The following is a 22054-nucleotide window of genomic DNA, read 5'->3' as shown; positions in this document are numbered from 1 at the left end:
AACCCGGACGACGCTGGGCCAATTGTACGCCGCCCAAAGGGACTCCCGATCACGGCCGGTTGTGACACAGCCTGGGAACGAACCCGGGTCTGTAATGACCCCTCTAGCATTGCGATGCAGGGCCTTAGACCGCTGCACCACTATGGAGGCCCTGCTCTACTGACCGTTTCATTCTCATCCATTTTATTATATTGCATTATGTTGACCTTAGGCCTAGTCATTCATTGTTTATGTGAATCTACAGCAGAGAGACTCCAAATTCCACAGTGTGTTTCTGACCTGGAGAGAACACACACACACACACACACACACACACACACACACACACACACACACACACACACACACACACACACACAATGATGGAAAAGACGTGTTTGGCCCATTAGGACTGAGTGTCTTCATGGTTTATCCGCTACTGCTAACGGTGTCTGGTGACATGCAGCACACTCTGCTCTGTTCTATTATTCAACATAATGAATGTAACGGCAGGCATTAACAGTGCTTTAAATGGAGTTCAGACAATCCTGGATGACAAACAAATGTAGTTATATTAGTTTGGATTGTGTGAGACAATATACACTACTGTACTCATGTTGTAGGTTGTATATCACAAAAATGAAAAATTAAGTTAAAAGAATTGCTGCTAATGTAGCTGGCTGAATGGTAATTGGGCTGAAGAGTCACAAAGCTGCGAGTCAGTCCATTGAGTTCACATTTTTACTAAGTCACAATTCTAGACATAACATCAGCATGATTGACAAATCAAACACCAGAATGAAACTAAAATCACAGAAAAATAATTCTAAATGATTGAGGATAAAACTCACTGACGTACCGAGTGGGGACAGTAGAGGAGTATCCCATTTGAAGACGATGGGTAACATGACATAGTGAGAACCCAGCACAAACACAGAAAAACACCTCAACCTTCCAACCTCATCATCCTCACTAGCATCCCTTGACAGTCGTCATACACTGAATCTGCACCCCACTCATCTCAATTTCTTTGGAACACTTGACCTTCTCTATGGCTCCACCCTGTGGTCATTTATGAGAGGTGCAGGACTCTAGATGGACAGCAATGGGAACAGACTGAGGCAGGATCAGAATTTACACACAGAAACAGTAAGCAGCCTCAAACGATAAAGGGAGAGGAGAGACAGCAGACAGAGAGGCAATAGAGAGAGGTCCATTTGAGAGTAATCATATCTGATGATCCCTGCACCAACTGTATTGTCTTCTACAGAGAATATACTTTTCATCTTTTAAGTGGGCTCCATTACTTTCGATAGGGAAATAAACTTTACTCAGTTCCAGTGTTGCTATGCTGCACAGATACTGTGTCCCAGCACTCATCCACTGAGCGTATCTTCATGTATCATCCTATAAAAGGCCCTCCAGAAATCCATAGAGGTCAGTATCTATGCAGCACGCATTCACATCCTCCCGTAACTTTATCCTGCCTCTTCACAGTTCAGACAGGACAGAACAGCAGTAAACCTCTCCTGGTAACATCCCCCTCGCAGTGCAGAGTCCCTCGTCAGTTCCTCTTACAGTATAAAGGAAGAGTCTGACCTTGACCCTTAGCAGAGGTCAGAGACGTAGTCAAAGTCTTTGAAGCAGTCCTGGTCCTTGCGGGAGAGGGTGCGGCGTTCGCGGGGCGGCGTGAGGGCGGGGGTCTCAGTGGTGAACTCCTCGTCAAAGTTGCTGACGTCCTCCCTCCCCTTGATGTTGGGGACGAACGGGGGCGGGAGCCGCCTCTGCAGCAGCGCTTCCCAGTCCACACTCTGAGAGGGGGAACAGAGAGACCGGATTGGTTCATAGAATCCAGGTGAATTGAATCATCTTTGCAACTGAAAACAGCAACCTGTGATGTGACACTACCACATAGAATTGAAGCAGATGCTGGAACTATTTAACAGGCTCATTGATTACATAAAAATTGTTTAATCAGTGGTTTATAAGGAATGTTAACTAATGACATGTGTGTCTGTGTTTGAGAGAGAGAGAGAGCGAGGGAGAGAGCGAGGAAACTTGAGAGAGAGAAAGAGAGCGAGGGACCTTGAGAGAGAGAAAGAGAGCGAGGGACCTTGAGAGAGAGAGAGCGAGGGACCTTGAGAGAGAGAGAGCGAGGGACCTTGAGAGAGAGAGAGCGAGGGACCTTGAGAGAGAGAGAGCGAGGGACCTTGAGAGAGAGAGAGCGAGGGACCTTGAGAGAGAGAGAGCGAGGGACCTTGAGAGAGAGAGAGCGAGGGACCTTGAGAGAGAGAGAGGGACCTTGAGAGAGAGAGAGAGAGGGACCTTGAGAGAGAGAGGGACCTTGAGAGAGAGAGGGACCTTGAGAGAGAGAGAGAGAGGGACCTTGAGAGAGAGAGAGAGAGGGACCTTGAGAGAGAGAGAGAGAGGGACCTTGAGAGAGAGAGAGAGAGGGACCTTGAGAGAGAGAGAGAGAGGGACCTTGAGAGAGAGAGAGAGAGGGACCTTGAGAGAGAGAGAGAGAGGGACCTTGAGAGAGAGAGAGAGAGGGACCTTGAGAGAGAGAGAGAGAGGGACCTTGAGAGAGAGAGAGAGAGGGACCTTGAGAGAGAGAGAGAGAGAGGGACCTTGAGAGAGAGAGAGAGAGAGGGACCTTGAGAGAGAGAGAGAGAGAGAGAGAGAGGGACCTTGAGAGAGAGAGAGACCTTGAGAGAGAGAGAGACCTTGAGAGAGAGAGCAAGAGGGAACTTGAGAGAGAGAGAGACCTTGAGAGAGAGAGAGCAAGAGGGAACTTGAGAGAGAGCGAGGGAACTTGAGAGAGAGAGAGAGCGAGGGAACTTGAGAGAGAGAGAGAGACCTTGAGAGAGAGAGAGAGACCTTGAGAGAGAGAGAGAGACCTTGAGAGAGAGAGAGAGACCTTGAGAGAGAGAGAGAGCAAGAGGGAACTTGAGAGAGAGAGCGAGGGAACTTGAGAGAGAGAGCGAGGGAACTTGAGAGAGAGAGCGAGGGAACTTGAGAGAGAGAGCGAGGGAACTTGAGAGAGAGAGCGAATGAGGGAACTTGAGAGAGAGAGAGCGAATGAGGGAACTTGAGAGAGAGCGAATGAGGGAACTTGAGAGAGAGAGCGAATGAGGGAACTTGAGAGAGAGAGCGAGGGACCTTGAGAGAGAGAGAGAGGGACCTTGAGAGAGAGAGAGAGGGAACTTGAGAGAGAGCGCGAGGGACCTTGAGAGAGAGCGCGAGGGACCTTGAGAAAGAGGGAACTTGAGAGAGAGAGAGCAAGAGGGAACTTGAGAGAGAGCAAGAGTGAACTTGAGAGAGAGAGCGAGAGAGAGCAAGAGGGAACTTGAGAGAGAGAGAGCAAGGGAACTTGAGAGAGAGAGAGAGCAAGGGAACTTGAGAGAGAGAGAGCAAGGGAACTTGAGAGAGAGCAAGAGGGAACTTGAGAGAGAGAGAGCGAGAGCGAGGGACCTTGAGAGAGAGTGCGAGGGTCCTAAAGAGAGCGCGAGGGACCTTGAGAAAGAGGGAACTTGAGAGAGAGAGAGCGAGAGAGAGCAAGAGGGAACTTGAGAGAGAGAGCGAGAGAGAGCGAGAGGGAACTTGAGAGAGAGAGAGCAAGAGGGAACTTGAGAGAGAGAGCGAGTGAACTTGAGAGAGAGAGAGCGAGGGAACTTGTAAGAGAGAGAGCGAGGGAACTTGAGAGAGAGCAAGAGGGAACTTGAGAGCGAGAGAGAGCAAGAGGGAACTTGAGAGAGAGAGAGTGAACTTCAGAGAGAGAGAGCAAGGGAACTTGAGAGAGAGAGAGCAAGAGGGAACTTGAGAGCGAGAGAGAGCGAGGGAGAGCAAGAGGGAACTTGAGAGAGAGAGAGCAAGGGAACTTGAGAGAGAGAGAGAGCAAGAGGGAACTTGAGAGAGAGAGATAACTTGAGAGAGATAACTTGAGAGAGAGAGAAAGAGTGAACTTGAGAGAGAGATAACTTGAGAGAGAGAGAAAGAGGGAACTTGAGAGAGAGAAAGAGGGAACTTGAGAGAGAGAGGGAACTTGAGAAAGAGAGAAAGGGGGAACTTGAGAGAGAGAGGGAACTTGAGGGAGAGAGAGAGGGAACGAGAGAGAGAGACCTTGAGAGAGAGAAAGACCTTGAGAGCAAGAGAGAGACTCACCCTAAAGAAAGGCTGTTTCTTGACATCATCAGCATCTTTCTCACCAGAGCCTAGGCGCCGCTCCGGGTTCCTCCTCAACAACTGGCAACAGAAAACAACAAACACCTCAACCCAGACATAACAACTCACAGCACAGACCCAACACCAGCTAGCAACACACACAGATGGCTAACAGCTGAAAAAACATCATACATGCATTTCTTTCACAGAAAACCCACTGACTGAAAACTGGAAGCAAAATGGCTCCACCTTTACAGTGACCAAACTGACCATGTCGATCAATGAGATTCTCTCTTAGTCCACTGGTGATTGGTGGGATGTGAATGTTGGGGGAGGAGCTTACCCGTCTCATGATGCCGATGGCCTCTGTGGAGAGGAAGCGAGGGTAGCGCACCTCGTCATTCACAATGCTGTCAAACACCTCCTCTTCATCATCACCTGGGAATGGAGACTGACACACACATAGACCACACTGTCACGCTCGCAGCCACTCATTTAACCTATTATGGCGCCCCGGTGATGTGGCCAGGGAATGCCACTGTTTGGAGTGTAAGCCACACCCCACAACCAGCATTTTTAGGCTGCAGTGCCAAGCCCCACATCTGAAGCCACTCAGCCTCCTTAGGCTGCAATACACCTGGGGCGTATAAGGTGCAAGTTCAGCATCAGAAGAGGAGCTACTGGCTGAATGCTGCAGGCCGAGCATTACAGACATTTGGGAAAAGCTCCTGGCTAGATGCCGAAGGCTGAGCTCTATAGACATTTGTTTGAAGCACATGGACATTGTGAAGCTGGTAAGCTGGGTAGCAGCCCAGCTAGTTTAAGTTTAGTTTAACTTTAAGTTCAGTTAAGCCCTCTGTGGGAGAGTGTTTTGTTTTCAGTTACAGTTTGAGAACTATCTTCGTGACCCTTTTATTTTGAATAAATATGCCAGCTTGGCTTAAATTGTGCCTCTGTGTTGGACTTCTGTCATTATTACTCATCATTGCCATCTATCCATCACCCCACCATGCTTAGTGAGTCGTTACACTATATTAGTTTATGTAACATATGGCTCAAATACACATCACTTTATGTAATATAGACTAAAGTACTGTATTACCATAAAGGCTTAAAGTATATATTACTGGCTTAAAGTATATATTACTTTAAAGGTAAGGGCTTAACTCATTAAAGGGATTCTCCGGTACTTTTGTATACTTTTTAGCCAGTAGCTCTGAAAGTGGTCCCCTGAAATTGCCTCTCTCTCGCTCTGCTGTGGGTGCATCTTGATAGCTGTCACTCATATGGCGAGGGGCTGAAGCTCATTGGTTGAACTCGAATTGCTAGGGGGTTGGACCACGTGAGGGGAAAATGGTGCAGCACAGCTTCCAGAACTAGGGATTTCGTGGCTAACTGAGGTAAGACAGTAATTCTCCTAATGAACTATGCATGTATGAACTACACATTGACACATCCAACCCAAAGCGGGAGGTTTAAAAAATACTTTAGTCGTCGCCAAAGTTCCAGAGCATGTCTAAATAATAAGACTAGATATGTATGGAGTCATATTTATATAATTCTCTGAAGAGGTTTTTAGAGTCAAGTCTCTTACCTCTCCCACCAGCATCTCATACACCAGTACTCCCAGGCCCCACCAGTCCACTGCCCTGGTGTAGGAGGTGTCTGTCAGAACCTCTGGAGCCAGGAACTCAGGAGTACCACAGAACGTACTGGTCCTGTCCCCATAGCCCATACCTGGGGAAGTAGAGAGAGATCAGGAATGAGACGAAGGGAAGAAAAGAGAAGCAGTGAGAGAGAGGTTGTTGTGAGAGAAAAACAGAGAGAGGAAGGAGAGCGAGAGAAACACAAACTGAGTCACAAATATAGAAAAACATGAGCTCATTAGCAAAAAGAGGCTTCAATAATAAGACTCAAAAGTACTCCAAACTACAACCGCTATGACCTTGCATCCTTACAGAGCTCTGGAGACATGATGAATAAGTTATAGAGAACATACCCTCTTTGCAGAGCCCGAAGTCTGCGATCTTCACGTAGCCCTGTGTATCCAGCAACAAGTTATCGAGTTTAAGGTCCCTGAGGAGGAGGGATGAAGATTAATTCAAAATTGATGAGTACTCTGAGGATGAAGGGGTAGGAGGATGAGAGGGTGCCTGTCTTTCATGTGTTCTGTGTTTCATGTCTACCCAGAGTACTCACCGGTACACAATCTTATGGTCATGAAGAAACTGCAGGCCCAAAACCACACAGGCTGCGTAGAACCTGCAGGACAAACAGACAAACAGACAGACAGACAGACAGACGACAGTAACAGCAGACCGTGGATGGATATGAGTACGCATACAGTACACAACCATATGAACACAAATATACATATCTCAAAGCATGTCTGCTCCTCCCCCATGTTCCGTTACACATTCAGTAGAACACAGCAAACACAGAAATACACAGCGGTACCCACACGGCTCGGGGCTCTGTAAAGACGTCTGCGTGGATGTGCATCATGAGGTCACCCCCAGCCGTGTACTCCATGACGAAGCACACATGTTCTGGGGTCTGGAAACATGCAAACAGGTTGACCAGGAAGGGATGGTGGGAGCTGTTCACCGTCTCAAAAATACGCTTCTCACACATCAAACTGAGGAGGGAGAGAGGAGAGGGAGAAGGAGAGATGAGAGGGAGAAGGAGAGAGGAGAGGAGAGAGAGAGGAGAGGGGAGAAGGAGAGAGGAGAGGGAGAAGGAGAGAGGAGAGGAAGAAGGAGAGAGGAGAGGGAGAGAATGATAGAAGACAACAGGAAAGAGAGACAACTGTCTAATGTCCATTACAGTATGTAAACACACAGTTAACTTGTACAGTGTATATGTTTTCCATGGTTTGTTGCTGATCAGTTTTGTGTTGACAATAATATTGTGGCACAACTGTATATAAAACTAGACAATCCAGTCATAGAAATTTCACCATGATGGAGGTCATATATTGTCAGAGAGAGGCATGATATCTGCCTTGGCCTGTGTTGCATTCTAGTGTTGATCCATACCTGTCCACTTCGTCCCGCGCCACAATGTCTCCCTTCTTCAATGCTTTGATAGCGTACACACTGCCTGTCCTCTTGTACTCCGACAACAACACCTGGAAAACACCAGTGGTTCATGTGGATCTCGACCTGAATCCTCTGGATGGAGAACTTCCAAACAAAGGGAGGATATTTCAAATGTGAGGACACATACTTTGCCAAAGTGTCCCCTGCCCAGCACAGCGATCAGCTTGAAGTCCTGCAGACACAGAGGGCCTTTGCTCGGTCTAATAACAGGACACAAAGAAAATAATAATGATCACAATCACTGAAATAGCCTTTACTTTACCATGTTGAATGTTCATCTGCTAGCTGAAGAAACAGGATGCAGTATTATCTGGTGTTTTGTGTCTACCTAGCACTTCTATAGAGAGCATGTTGCTGTGATATATGTCTCTGTGGCTACAGTAACATGTTATAGAGGAGGTCAGGTCATGTGGCCATATTGTGAGTGGGCGTGTTTCTCCAGCATCATACTGTAGGGGCCATATTGTGAGAGGATGTACTCAGGTGTGAGTGTGAGGACACACTGTGCCAACTCTGCATGTTGCTGTACCTGCGCAAGGAACTCGTGGATAGGGTTCTGGTTGGCTGCCCTTGGGCGAGGTCCGGAGGGGACAAGGGCTCAATCACAGGCTGTTCCTGAGAGTGAGAGAAAAAGAGAGATGGAGAGAGACATATAAAGAGGGGAGAGGGATAGGTAGAGAGTATGAGGGAGAAGGTGAGAGAGGGAGAAGGAAAAACAGACAGACAGGGCAACAGTAATTTTGTCACTCCTCATTATTAGTAGCCAGTTCCCTGCTGGCTGGATGGCTGCTCATTCCCCTTTCCTCGTTACTGTTAATTAGTTCTCGAAAAACACTAGAGTAACTAATCCAGTAATCCCCCAGCCCCACTGACCATACCATCTGTTACCAAGGCCCTCCCTTCCTCCGCATCTCTCTCCCTCTCCCTCCCTCACTCCCTCTGTCCCTCTCCCTCTGTCCCTCTCTCTCTGTCCTCTCGTGCCAATCATGTTTTCCACACTTGGAATCTAACACAGATTGGGCTTTGATCTAATTAAAGCTCATTCAATCCAATTTGGTCTAATTAGTGTGGATTTCTCCCTTTCCCCTCTTATTGTTACCTCTCTCCTCTCCTTCCTCCAAGGCCCTGCTCTGTCTCGCTCCAGATTCATCCTAGTCTAATAGTCCAATATGACTGAACCACTGTTTTTTAATCAAAGGCTTTCTGGAGGGAATGGCCAAAAGGAATGTGATACTACAGAGATGGCTATCAGATGATTATCCCTCCATCGCCGCACCCTCCCTCTATCCTCCCATCCCTCCCTCCATCCTCTCATCCCTCTCTCCCTCCCTCATCCTCCCATCCCTCCCTCCTCCCATCCCTCCCTCCCTCATCCCTCTGTTCATCCCTTCCTTCTCTTCTTCTCACCAGGTGGGGTGTGTCAAAAGCGTCTCTCCTGATCTCAGGTCTCAGAGGAGAGTCGCTCTCCATAGTCAGCTTCTCCACTGAGATCTCCCTACGACACACACAGAAACACCAGTCAACAGTCTCTCCATGTACAGTATATGTTGTGCTTGCTGTCTGAAGCATTAAAGAGGTATGAGAAAGGCTATCTGTGTGTGTGTACAGTACCCAGAATGTGAGCGTAAGTGTGAGTGTGGGGTGTAGCTGGGAACGTTATTTCCAGTAGGGATGGCGTTCCTCAGGAGGCGGACCCAGGTGGCGATGTCAACATTCATCTGATGAGCACGCAGGAACGATTTACCTGCAACACACACACACACACACACACACACACACACACACACACACACACACACACACACACACACACACACACACACACACACACACACACACACACACACACACACACACACACACACACACACACACACACACGGCAATAAGATATACTGATAAACACAAATCCCCCTGAAATGCAATCTATCCTGTTCACGCAGAAACTTTTTACATGTTTTACTCAATCCATTAGGACTGCCCAGATTACACTGAAGACGTTTCAACCCCCGACACACTCAAGTTGTCATACTCCAAAGCATTAAACCACCTAAAACCATCAGATTAATCCACAGCACTGCTAATTTCAACACTAGATGGCAATACAGAGCACAGAGGGATACAAAGTTACAAAGTGGGTTCTGGGTGGAGGTTGCATGTAGTCACATATCTAGGACCTCCCCCAATCCCAATGTTAGGGGTAAACCACTAAACTGTCTGTAGATCGGTGTCTAGGGGGCAACTCCATGCTACTCAGTGGGGAAGCAGTGGGGCGTCAGTGATGCAGGTGTGAGCCCTATAGGGATGCTGGGATACATGCCCCAGGACTACCTGACATGATGACTCCTTGCTGTCCCCAGTCCACCTGGCCGTGCTGCTGCTCCAGTTTCAACTGTTCTGCCTTATTATTATTCGACCATGCTGGTCATTTATGAACATTTGAACATCTTGGCCATGTTCTGTTATAATCTCCACCCGGCACAGCCAGAAGAGGACTGGCCACCCCACATAGCCTGGTTTCTCTCTAGGTTTTTCCTAGGTTTTGGCCTTTCTAGGGAGTTTTTCCTAGCCACCGTGCTTCTACACCTGCATTGCTTGCTGTTTGTGGTTTTAGGCTGGGTTTCTGTACAGCACTTTGAGATATCAGCTGATGTACAAAGGGCTATATAAATAAATTTGATTTGATTTGATTTTGATTTGATACATGGAGCCAGGCTTGGCAGCTGCTGACAACATAAAGAACAAGATGGGGCTTTATCTAAGAGTTTACACATACTAACACAACACACTGTTCTGAGAAAAACTTATCTTACCATGCTGTTTGGAGAAAACCTTTTGTCTCTGCAGTCTTCGGCCTCTCACTATGACTGGGTTGAAGAACATTACCTGAAATACACACATATCAGTGGAGACTCATCAGAGGAGAAAGGGGAGGACCATCCTCCTCAGTGAATTAAAAAAAAATTTAAATAGTGAAACATCTAAAAAAGTTATCCTTTTTAGAGAAAACTATACTAAATATATTCACGTAACCATATAATTGATTAAAACACACTGCTTTGCAATGGTCTACAGTAGCTTCAACATCACTCTGTAGGGTAGCATAGTCTAGCTGGTAGTTTCCACCCTCTGGGTACATTGACTTCAATACAAAACCTAGGAGGCTCATGGTCCTCACCCCATTCCATAGATTTACACAGTAATTATGACAACATCCGGAGGGCGTCCTCCAACCTATCAGAGCTCTTGCAGCATGAACTGCAAGATAATTCATCTAGTAAAGCATAAACTACAGCTAGCTAGCACTGCAGTGCTTAAAACAAATGTAATGAGTAGTTGACTCAGAGGGATTTTTTTTAAACAAATACATTTCGTAAAAAATGAAGAAGCAAGAAAGAGATATTTCATATTTTTTTCACTTACTTAGCTAGCGAACGCAGCTAGCTAGTTTAGCCTACTTAAACACCCGGCTCAAACAGAGAGGGATGCCATGTTCGCTAGCTGGCTGCTGCTTTCTGACTACACTGTACTGCATGATTGTAGTGGGTTTACTAACGTGTTAGTTTTAGTAGCTATGTTGACTATGACGTTAGCTAATAATGGTGACAATGATGTAGGCTGTGTATAGCGGTTATGATATGAAGGTTTGGCTTAGAAAGATTTTTTCGCCTGGTCACAGACAGCTGATGTGTTTGTGGTGCACTGAAGTCCACAAGCGAAGGGAAAGGGTGAGAGGAGGAGAGCACATGGATGCAAAAAGGAATTAACAATCAAAGTGATCATACTGTTTGTATGTGGCTGCTATGAAAGTGACCTGTGTTTGCAGGTGATCAGGGGTGTATTCATTCCGCCGATTCAGTTGAAAAACATTCTTAAATGGAAGCAAATGGAACGAAATGGGGATAAACATATTTTATTTTGTCCAATAGAAACTCTTTTGCAACTGTTGGAATAATGATTACACCCTAGATCAGCTAGATGCTGGCAAGTGTGTGCAAGGCGGTATTGAATGTGTCACTGTCTGTCACCCTGATTACTCAAATTTATCTCGACCTGTGCGCCTACATTGTAAACTTTCATTCATAGGCTAGGTTGTAGAAACCTTATGATGGGTATAAGGAAAATTTGAGAATCATGTAGTAGCCGAAACCCATCGATGTTACATTGAGCTGGGGGGAATGGAATATGAATGACAGTCATCCAATATGCTGTAATAGAAATAAGGCCATGCTCATAAAACAAAATGTGCGTCCTCCCTCATCTTAAATAGCACTGATCGCCACGGACACATACAGTACCAGTCAAAAGTTTGGACAAACCTACTCATTCAAGGGATTTTCTTATATATATATTTTTTTTACCATTTTCTACATTGTAGAATAATAGTGAAGACATCAAAACTATGAAATAACACATATGGAACCATGTAGTAACCCAAAAAGTGTTAAACAAATACAAAATATATTTTATATTTGAGATTCTTCAAAGTAGCCACCCTTTGCCTTGAGGACAGCTTTGCACTCTATTGGCATTCTCTCAACCAGATTCACCTGGAATGCTTTTCCAACAGTCTTTTAGGAGTTCCCACATATGCTGAGCACTTGGCTGCTTTTCTTCACTCTGCGGTCCGACTCATTCCAAACCATCTCAATTTGGTTGAGGTCGGGGGATTGTGGAGGCCAAGTCATCTGCAGCACTCCAATACTCTCCTTCTTGATAAAATATCCTTTACTCAGCCTGGAGATGTGTCGGTTCATTGTCCTAATTATATTCCCACTAAGTGCAAACCATATGAGATGGCGTATCGCTGCAGAATGCTGTGGTAGCCATGCTGGTTAAGTGTGTTTAGAATTCTAAATAAATCACTGACAGTGTCACCAGCAAAGCACCCCCACACCATAAAACCTCCTCCTCCATACTTTACGGTGGGAAATACACATGAGGAGATAATCCGTTCACCCACACTGAGTCTCACAAAGACACGGCGGTTGGAACCAATAATCTCTAATTTGGACTCCAGACCAAAGGACAAATGTCCACCGGTCTAATGTCCATTACTCATGTTTCTTAGTAAGCAAGTCTCTTCTTCTTATCGGTGTCCTTCAGTAGTGGTTTCTTTGCAGTAATTTGACCATGAAGGCCTGATTCACACAGTATCCTCTGAACAGTTGATGTTGAGATGTTTCTGTTACTTGAACTCTGTGAAGCATTTATTTGGGCTGCAATTTCTGAGGCTGGTAACTCTAATGAACTTATCCTTTGCAGCAGAGGTAACTCTGGGTCTTCCTTTCCTGTGGCGGTCCACATGAGAGCCAGTTTCATCATAGCACTTGATGTTTTTTGTGACTGCAATTGAATAAACTTTCAAAGTTCTTGAAATTATCCATATTGACTGACCATGTCTTAAAGTTATGATGGACTGTCGTTTCTCTTTGCTTATTTGAGCTGTTCTTGCCATAATATGGACTTGGTATTTTACCAAATAGGGCTATCTTCTGTATACCACCCCTACCTTGACACAACACAACTGATTGGCTCAAACGCATTAAGAAGGAAACAAATTCCACAAATGAACTTTTAACAAAATGCATTCCAGGTGACTACCTCATGAAGCTGGTTGAGAGAATTCCAAGAGTGTGCAAAGCTGTCATCAAGGCAAAGGGTGGTTACTAAAATCTAAAATCTATTTTTATTTGTTTAACCCTTTTTTTCCTTACTACATGATTCCATATGTTATTTCATAGATTTGATGTATTCATTATTATTCTACAGAAAATAGTAAAAATAAAGAAAAACCCTTGAATGAGTAGGTGTATCAAAACTTTTGACTAGTACTGTATAGTTCAGGATTGAGCAGGGATGTATGTGTTGGTGCGTGTGTTTGCATGTTCGCATGTCTCTGTATGTGTGTATGTGTATACATGGCGGGGTGTGTGTACCTCAGCCAGCAGCAGGCCCTGAGGCTCCAGCTCCAGCTGAACTCTGTGTTTCTGGTTGTCCAGGAAGTCCTCCAGCTTCAGGTACTTGAGAGCACACAGGGAGCGGTAGTCCCTCCAGTACACTGCTATCTCCATCTCCCTGGACTGGGCCGAAACACAGGTCAACACACAAACTGTTTCAACCACAGGTGCACATACACTTCTTTTTACCTTTTCACACTCTCTCAATTCTCAATGTGCCTCTCTCTCTCTCAATTCTCAATGTGCCTCTCTCTCAATTCTCAATGCGCCTCTCTCTCTCTCAATTCTCAATGTGCCTCTCTCTCTCTCAATTCTCAATGCACCTCTCTCTCTCTCAATGTGCCTCTCTCTCTCTCAATTCTCAATGCGCCTCTCTCTCTCTCAATTCTCAATGTGCCTCTCTCTCAATTCTCAATGTGCCTCTCTCTCTCAATTCTCAATGTGCCTCTCTCTCTCAATTCTCAATGTGCCTCTCTCTCTCTCAATTCTCAATGTGCCTCTCTCTCTCTCAATTCTCAATGTTCCTCTCTCTCTCTCAATTCTCAATGTGCCTCTCTCTCTCTCAATTCTCAATGTGCCTCTCTCTCTCTCCATTCTCAATGTGCCTCTCTCTCTCTCAATTCTCAATGTGCCTCTCTCTCTCTCAATTCTCAATGTGCCTCTCTCTCTCTCAATTCTCAATGTGCCTCTCTCTCTCTCAATTCTCAATGTGCCTCTATCTCTCAATTCACAATGTGCCTCTCTCTCTCTCAATTCTCAATGTGCCTCTCTCTCTCAATTCTCAATTTGCCTCTCTCTCTCTCAATTCTCAATGTGCCTCTCTCTCTCTCAATTCAATGCAAGGGGCTTTATTGGCATGGGAATCTCTCTCGCTGTCTCTGTGTGTGTGTTGTGTGATGTAATATCTTACTCTTTCCAGTTCTACAGTGAAGGTCTGGTCCCAGGCCTGCTCTCCCACTGTCTTCCAGCATGTCTGTCCCACCACTGTGTTCTCCAGCTTCAACACCGCACTCACCTCCGCTGTTCAACACATGTTTAGAAACTCACTACAAAACACAAATGGACAGATACACACACACACACACACACACACACACACACACACACACACACACACACACACACACACACACACACACACACACACACACACACACACACACACACACACACACACACACACACACACTTACAGGAGAGTTCGTCGGTCTTGCCGGGGATCCTGAGGCTCATGCTGCTGGTGCTGCGGCTGTAGAGACCACTGAGTTTGAAGGAGCGTCCGTCCCCTGGGCTGTAGCACGGCAAGACCACCGGGGTTCCTCTACTGCGCCCCGGGACCACCTCCAACACCCCCACACAGCCCAGCAGATGCACCTGCAGGGTACCTAGGAGAGAGAGCGAGAGAGAGAGTTGATATGTGATGTTTGAGTAGAAGTGAGAGTATCATACCTGGTTCAAAAGGTTTATAACTTCAGTCACTGGATATGGGAGAGATATTCAACTGAATCCATGAGTTTCTGATGCATTAGAGCCTTCAGTTAGGTATAGACAGAGAGGTAGTGAGAGACTATAGAGAGGCTGTAATAGTCAGTGATAAATTATAGAGAGGCTGTACATGTCAGTGATAGGGTATAGAGAGACTGTAAGAGTCAGTGATAGGGTATAGAGAGACTGTAAGAGTCAGTGATAGGGTATAGAGAGACTGTAAGAGTCAGAGATAGGGTATAGAGAGACTGTAAGAGTCAGTGATATGGTATAGAGAGACTGCAAGAGTCAGAGATAGGGTATAGAGATAGGGTACAGAGAGACTGTAAGAGTCAGTGATAGGGTATAGAGAGACTAAGAGTCAGAGATAGGGTACAGAGATAGGGTACAGAGAGACTGTAAGAGTCAGTGATAGGGTATAGAGAGGCTGTAAGAGACAGTGATAGGGTATAGAGAGGCTGCAAGAGTCAGTTATAGGGTATAGAGAGGCTGTAAGAGACAGTGATAGGGTATAGAGAGGCTGTAAGAGTCAGTGATAGGGTTTAGAGAGGCTGTAAGAGACAGTGATAGGGTATAGAGAGGCTGTAAGAGTCAGTTATAGGGTATAGAGAGGCTGTAAGAGTCAGTTATAGGGTATAGAGAGGCTGTAAGAGTCAGTTATAGGGTATAGAGAGGCTGTAAGAGTCAGTTATAGGGTATAGAGAGGCTGTAAGAGTCAGTGATAGGGTATAGAGAGGCTGTAAGAGTCAGTTATAGGGTATAGAGAGGCTGTAAGAGTCAGTTATAGGGTATAGAGAGGCTGTAAGAGTCAGTGATAGGGTATAGAGAGACTGTAAGAGTCAGTGATAGGGTATAGAGAGGCTGTAAGAGTCAGTTATAGGGTATAGAGAGGCTGTAAGAGTCAGTTATAGGGTATAGAGAGGCTGTAAGAGTCAGTTATAGGGTATAGAGAGGCTGTAAGAGACAGTTATAGGGTTTAGAGAGGCTGTAAGAGTCAGTGATAGGGTATAGAGAGACTGTAAGAGACAGTTATAGGGTATAGAGAGGCTGTAAGAGTCAGTGATAGGGTATAGAGAGGCTGTAAGAGACAGTTATAGGGTATAGAGAGGCTGTAAGAGTCAGTGATAGGGTATAGAGAGGCTGTAAGAGACAGTTATAGGGTATAGAGAGGCTGTAAGAGTCAGTGATAGACTATGAGTGTATGTACCAGTGAGTGGGGAGGGCTTGCAGAGGGTGCTGTACTGGTTGTGTACATAGGGGGTTCCGTGTCTGGAGCTGAAGGCTGAGGAGGAGGCCAGCACCAGCTCTTCCTTGATGAGGCAGGCCTTGGGGTGGTCGTCCGTCAGCTCCAGCAGATGCTGCTCCAGAGAGCCTCTCAGTAGGTCACAGCGCTGGGACGACTCACTCAGACCACACTGGGCCTGGGGGGAGAGAGGAGCGAGGGGGTTTACAATGGTGTGTGTGTGTGTGTGTGTGTATGTTTTCATTTAAATGTGCCCTAAATGGTGTGTGTATGTGTGCATTTAAATGTGCCCTAAATGGTGTGTGTGTGTGCATTAAATGTACGTTCATGTGTGAGATCCATACAGTAGTCTTGTGTGTGAACTCTGACCTCTGACATGGCCTTCTTGTCCTGGACCTTCCCTACTCCCAGCAGCCTCAGCATGTTCTTGGCTCCCTCAGCCATGGCGTGCTCCACACGGTAATGATGCCACAGCTCCTCCACACGCAGCTCCACCCCACACGTGTCTGGCTTACCTGGGGAGAGCGATAACAAACCATTTACAGACCCCTTGGCTTTTTACACATTTTGTTGTTACAGCCTTATTCTAAAATGGATTAAATACATTTTTCCCTCATCAATCTACACACAATACCCCATAATGACATGGCAAAAGCAGGTTTTTAGAAATGTTTGCAAATGTAAAAAAATATATATAATAATTAAACATGACATTTACGTAAGTATTCAAACTCAGGACCTTGTTGAAGCACCTTTGGCAGTGATTACAGACTCTTGTCTTCTTGGGTATGACGCTACAAGCTTGGCACACCTGGATTTGGAAAGTTTCTCCCATTCTTCTCTGCAGATCCTCTCAAGCTCTGTCAGGTTGAATGGGGAGCGTCGCTGCATAGCTATTTTCAGGTCTCTCCAGAGATGTTCGATCTGGTTCAAGTCCTGGTTCTGGCTGGGCCACTCTGCGTTGTCTTGGCTGTGTGCTTAGGGTTGTTGTCCTGTTGGAAGGTGAACCTTGGCCCAAGTCTGAGGGCCTGAGCACTCTGGAGCAGGTTTTCATCAAGGATCTCTCTGTACTTTGCTCCGTTCATCTTCTCCTCGATCCTGACTAGTCTCCTAGTCCCTGCCGCTGAAAAACATCCCCACAGCATGATGCTGCCACCACCATGGTTCACCGTATGGATGGTGCCAGGTTTCCTCCAGACGTGACGCTTGGCATTCAGGTCAAATGTTCAATCTTGGTTTCATCAGACTAGACAATCTTGTTTCTCATGTTCTGAGAGTCCTTTTGGCAAACTCCAAGTGGGCTGTCATGTGCCTCTTTCTGCTCTGACATGCACGGTCAACTGTGGGACATATATAGACAGGTGTGTGCCTTTCCAAATCATGTCCAATCAATTTAATTTCCCACAGGTGGACTCCAAGTTGTAGAAACATCTCAAGGATGATCAATGGAAACAGGATGCACCTGAGCTCATTTTGGAGTCTCATAGCAAAGGGTCTGAATACTTACGTAAACAAGGTGTTTCTGTCTTTTATTTGTAATAAATTTGGAAACATTTCGAAGGACCTGTTTTTGTCTTGTCATTATGGGGTATTGTGTAGATTGGGGTTTTGATGGATTTGTGTACGTCTGTGTGTGTCCTAAGTTAGGGATGGTTCATGACTTATGAGGTTAAATGCCCTGCAGCTCTGATCTATTCTTAAACCAACGGAGGGAGGAAGGTAGAGAGAAGAAGGTAGGGAGAAGAAGGTAGGGAGAAGAAGGTAGGGAGAAGAAGGTAGGGAGAAGAAGGTAGGGAGAAGAAGGTAGGGAGAAGAAGGTAGGGAGAAGAAGATAGGGAGAAGAAGGTAGAGAGAAGAAGGTAGAGAGAAGAAGGTAGAGAGAAGAAGGTAGGGAGAAGAAGGTAGAGAGAAGAAGGTAGAGAGAAGAAGGTAGGGAGAAGAAGGTAGGGAGAAGAAGGTAGGGAGAAGAAGGTAGGGAGAAGAAGGTAGAGAGAAGAAGGTAGAGAGAAGAAGGTAGAGAGAAGAAGGTAGGGAGAAGAAGGTAGGGAGAAGAAGGTAGAGAGAAGAAGGTAGGGAGAAGAAGGTAGGGAGAAGAAGGTAGGGAGAAGAAGGTAGGGAGAAGAAGGTAGGGAGAAGAAGGTAGAGAGAAGAAGGTAGGGAGAAGAAGGTAGGGAGAAGAAGGTAGGGAGAAGAAGGTAGGGAGAGGGAAATAGACAGCAATACATTTAAAGGTATGGGCCTAAATCTGTATCTTTACTTCCTGTGCTTTTCTCTTCTTCTCACTCTCTTTCTCATTCTCGCTTTCCATATCTTACTATTTGTTTCCTTATCTTTCTCTCTCTCCCCTTTTCCCTCTGTCTCTAACCTTGGGTAAAAGAAGCATGACTTTTTGCTGTTGGGCAACATCATGGGGATGCAGGAACATCAATAAGGCCTTAACCTGCGGAAGTGAGCCCGGGTGTGTGTGTGTCTGTGTGTGTGTGTGTGTGGGGTGTGTGTGGGGTGTGTGTGTGTGTGTGAGTGTGGTGTATGGAGTGGAGTAGGTTATAAGAATGTCCACTCTGCACTTCTGAGGAGGGCATTGATCTGTTACCCACACTTCATAAAACACTTAACGATAGATGTACAGATTAGAGACAGACAGACAAAGGGGGATGAACAGACAGACAGTCAGAGAGGCAGACAGACAGACAAGCAGGCAGGCAATCAGGCAGGCAGGAAGAGACAGACAGTCAGACAGACAGACACACAGATATTTACCCTGGATATCTTCAATCTGCTCAGTGGCCTGTATGGCCTTGCGGATCTGCATGCGGATGATGTCGATCTTGGTCTTGCTGTCCTGCAGCATCTGCTGGGCCGCCTGATGCATCTTCTTGTCCTACAAGCGACACCGTACAGTGAGGACAGTGAAATAGCAGACAGCTCACAAATACACATCCCAGCTAACCTTCACTACTCAGAGAAGAATCAGGCTGGGAGAAGATCTGACTAGAGACATGAACTCAGAAGAGTGAGAAAGAGAGATTGTGGAGGGGCTGGTTGTATTGTACATAGGCTACAATATATGTATATATTAGAGGGGTTAGGTGGTCCAGGTTAGGTGGTCCAGTACCTTGGTGACTCCATTGGCATAAATGGGGATCATCTTCTCTGCTCCCTGTTTGCACTTGAGCTCGATGTTGAGCTGGCGCTCCAGAGCCGTGATCCGGTCCTGATTGGCCGAGCGGCTGCGCGCCCCGGGAGACTTGGGGGCATCTGAGGGTCAAAGGTCATGGTATTAACTGACAGTTATTATAATCATTAACAATGGCCAACATTTTTCTACATTCTACATTTTACATTCTACATTCTACATTTTGTTCGAATCCATCCAATGGTATAAGGCTACACTCCATTCGCTTCATAGTTCCATCCCCGTCAGTGATACCTGTGTTGTTGTCGTCCCCTCCTTTGACCACAATGTAAGCGTCCAGCTCCTGTAACTTAGAGTGCAGGCTGTCCAGTCTGCGGTTGGAGCTGCGAAGCTGGCTGTCCACCTGCTGGGCATTCTTCTTGTCTGTGGTGGCTCTCCTCAGGTTATCTGCTCCTTCCTTGATCTTCAGCTCCTTCCTGATCCAGTCAAATCACAGGGACTTTTCATACGTTTGTAGCATCACACAATGAGTAGTTAATCAATGCATCATAGAAATGATTGAATAGTAAATGAGTAATTAAGTAGTAATGCTAACCTGATCTCCCGGCGGATGTGGTCCCTCGCTCCGTCCAGCCGCTGCTGAATGCTGGAGTCAGAGAAGTCTGAGCTCTGGTCCAGACCCAGCTGCTCCAGCAGTGACAGCCCACCTGGGTCACTCTGACAGGGGGAGAGGAAGAGGAGAGGGGGAGAGAGAATGGATAATAGATTGGTATCGGTCAAATACATTGCAACATGTATTGTGCCAAGATGATATTGCAGTGATAGCAGAGAGACGTAGACAAAGGTCTGCAGTATTTCCTCTCTGGGAAAAAGGCCTAATTAGGGGTTTTGGAGGAGTGGAGGTGCAGGGGACTAGGTTGCGTTCACCTTTGACACCAGATGTCTCCCACACAACCCTGTAGGTCAGAAGGTTTAACTGAGCAGCACTAAACTGGCAGCAAACATTAGGATAGACAGGAGCATTTATCTGTACACGGAAAATAAATAAAGTGCGAGAGAGAGAGAGAGAGAGAGAGAGAGAGAGAGAGAGAGAGAGAGAGAGAGAGAGAGAGAGAGAGAGAAAGAGCTTCCAATGGGTCCCAGAGACAGGTACCCAAACCAAAGAGCCCAACATTTCAGCTCACATCCTGTGTGACTGCAGTGCAGCAAAGAGTAAAAGTAATGTAGATCCATGGCTAGAGTAAATATAACAGAGGCCAAGGCAGCAACAGAAAGGGACAGACGGAGTCAGTGACTTAAAAAGCAGTTGTGACAGAGAGAGGAGCAGTCAGTGCGAGGTGAGCGCTTCCCTTCAGAAGAGCAGCAGAGTGAGACTGAGACGTTAAATGAGTGAAGGCCTGAGCGCTCACGTCCCCTCCTGATGGTAACCAGATCAGAGCAGATTAGGGCAGCATTAATAGAGACTAAAATCTATCAGGGCTTGTTCCTGCTCAGGGCCACTGATTCACACAGACACGCTGTCAGCACGCCAGCTCTCAGCAAGCCACACAGAAACAGATACAGCACACAAACACACATGACAGTGTGATAGACATTAGGCACAAATACAGACATACATGCATGTAACGGCATTGCATTCATATAAGCACACTTGCGTGCACGCACGCACACACACACACACACACACACACACACACACACACACACACACACACAAACCGACATGCAACACTATCACAGTAAATCCCCAACAGCAGACATTAGAAACAATAAAACAGAGACAGCTCATTATTAGAGTTGAACAGAGCCCACATCCTACAACATGGAGACACAGACAGACAGACAGACAGACAGACAGACAGACAGACAGACAGACAGACAGACAGACAGACAGACAGACAGACAGAGCAGTCCCTGCTCTCTCATAACGACTGACTGACTGCTGTAGGCCACTCAGAGACTCGGGCCTGGCTCCAGCCTGCAGATCTGATTACAGCAGCGTCCCTATTGGCCTGTTCAGCGCCACGCCAGGCATAACAGAGCAGAGCCCGGCTCCTACCAGGCAGACTCTCATTAGAACCATAATCCATCTGCAATACAATATGGCAGGCTGCAGCCAAGCCAGCCCTTGTGGCCAAGCCCAGCTATTGGGCCTTCGAGGGCTACTTACACAGGCTATTAAACAGGAAACCTTGCACAACAATAGTGCTGAGTAGTCATGGTAATCTGGGAATATTTCTCATAGCGGACCTGATGGCCTAATGTTGTGTCAAATGGCGCACTGAAATGTTTGGCTATTTGTTGTGAAGGAACACAGCGTTAGATATACAGGTGAAATAAACTCAGCAAAAAAAGAAACGTCCTCTCACTGTCAACTGCGTTTATTTTCAGCAAATTTAACATGTGTAACTATTTGTATGAACATAACAAGATTCATCAACTGAGACATAAACTGAACAAGTTCCACAGACATGTGACTAACAGAAATGGAATCATGTGTCCCTGAACAAAAGGGGGGGTCAAAATCAAAAGTAACAGTCAGTATCTGGTGTGGCCACCAGCTGCATAAGTACTACAGTGCATCTCCTCCTCATGGACTGTACCAGATTTGCCAGTACTTGCTTTGAGATGTTACCCCACTCTTCCACCAAGGCACCTGCAAGTTTCCGGACATTTCTGGGGGGAATGGCCCTAGCCTTCACCCCCCGATCCAACAGGTCCCAGACATGCTCAAAGGAATTGAGATCCAGGCTCTTCGCTGGCCATAGCAGAACACTGACATTCCTTGCAGGAAATCACGCACAGAACGAGCGGTATGGCTGGTGGCATTGTCATGCTGGAGGGTCATGTCAGGATCAGCCTGCAGGAAGGGTACCACATGAGGGAGGAGGATGTCCCTGTAACGCACAGCGTTGAGATTGCCAGCAATGACAACAAGCTCAGTCAGATGATGCTGTGACACACCGCCCCAGACCATGACGGACCCTCC

General features: G+C 46.4%; 1 protein-coding gene across 3 annotated transcripts in view; it reads right to left on the bottom strand.

Annotated features, from left to right (window-relative positions):
- Positions 1-702: 702 nt before the first annotated feature.
- The window catches only part of LOC109891951 (serine/threonine-protein kinase N1-like), a 42573-nt gene continuing 21221 nt past the window's right edge, over positions 703-22054 (bottom strand). For 2 of the 3 annotated variants that reach the window (XM_031827679.1, XM_031827678.1), the window contains exons 2-23: positions 19661-19782; positions 19360-19541; positions 19045-19187; positions 18690-18810; positions 16299-16444; positions 15894-16107; positions 14395-14586; positions 14112-14221; positions 13181-13324; positions 10055-10127; positions 8853-8985; positions 8649-8736; positions 7771-7856; positions 7369-7441; positions 7179-7270; positions 6602-6778; positions 6340-6402; positions 6140-6216; positions 5735-5877; positions 4484-4591; positions 4141-4221; positions 706-1790 (exon numbers count right to left, since the gene is read on the bottom strand). In XM_031827679.1, the coding sequence (XP_031683539.1) occupies positions 1587-1790; positions 4141-4221; positions 4484-4591; positions 5735-5877; positions 6140-6216; positions 6340-6402; positions 6602-6778; positions 7179-7270; positions 7369-7441; positions 7771-7856; positions 8649-8736; positions 8853-8985; positions 10055-10127; positions 13181-13324; positions 14112-14221; positions 14395-14586; positions 15894-16107; positions 16299-16444; positions 18690-18810; positions 19045-19187; positions 19360-19541; positions 19661-19782 (2772 nt within the window). In that variant the 3' untranslated portion in view covers positions 706-1586. Of the gene's footprint in view, positions 1791-4140; positions 4222-4483; positions 4592-5734; positions 5878-6139; positions 6217-6339; positions 6403-6601; positions 6779-7178; positions 7271-7368; positions 7442-7770; positions 7857-8648; positions 8737-8852; positions 8986-10054; positions 10128-13180; positions 13325-14111; positions 14222-14394; positions 14587-15893; positions 16108-16298; positions 16445-18689; positions 18811-19044; positions 19188-19359; positions 19542-19660; positions 19783-22054 lie in introns of all 3 variants that reach the window. The other variant, XM_031827677.1, reaches the window with a different exon arrangement.

This window comes from Oncorhynchus kisutch, linkage group LG6, assembly GCF_002021735.2.
Source record: "Oncorhynchus kisutch isolate 150728-3 linkage group LG6, Okis_V2, whole genome shotgun sequence".
NCBI classification, from domain to species: domain Eukaryota; kingdom Metazoa; phylum Chordata; class Actinopteri; order Salmoniformes; family Salmonidae; genus Oncorhynchus; species Oncorhynchus kisutch.
The sequence above is the reverse complement of the archived record's forward strand: the minus strand, read 5'-3'. Positions and strand labels throughout refer to the sequence as shown.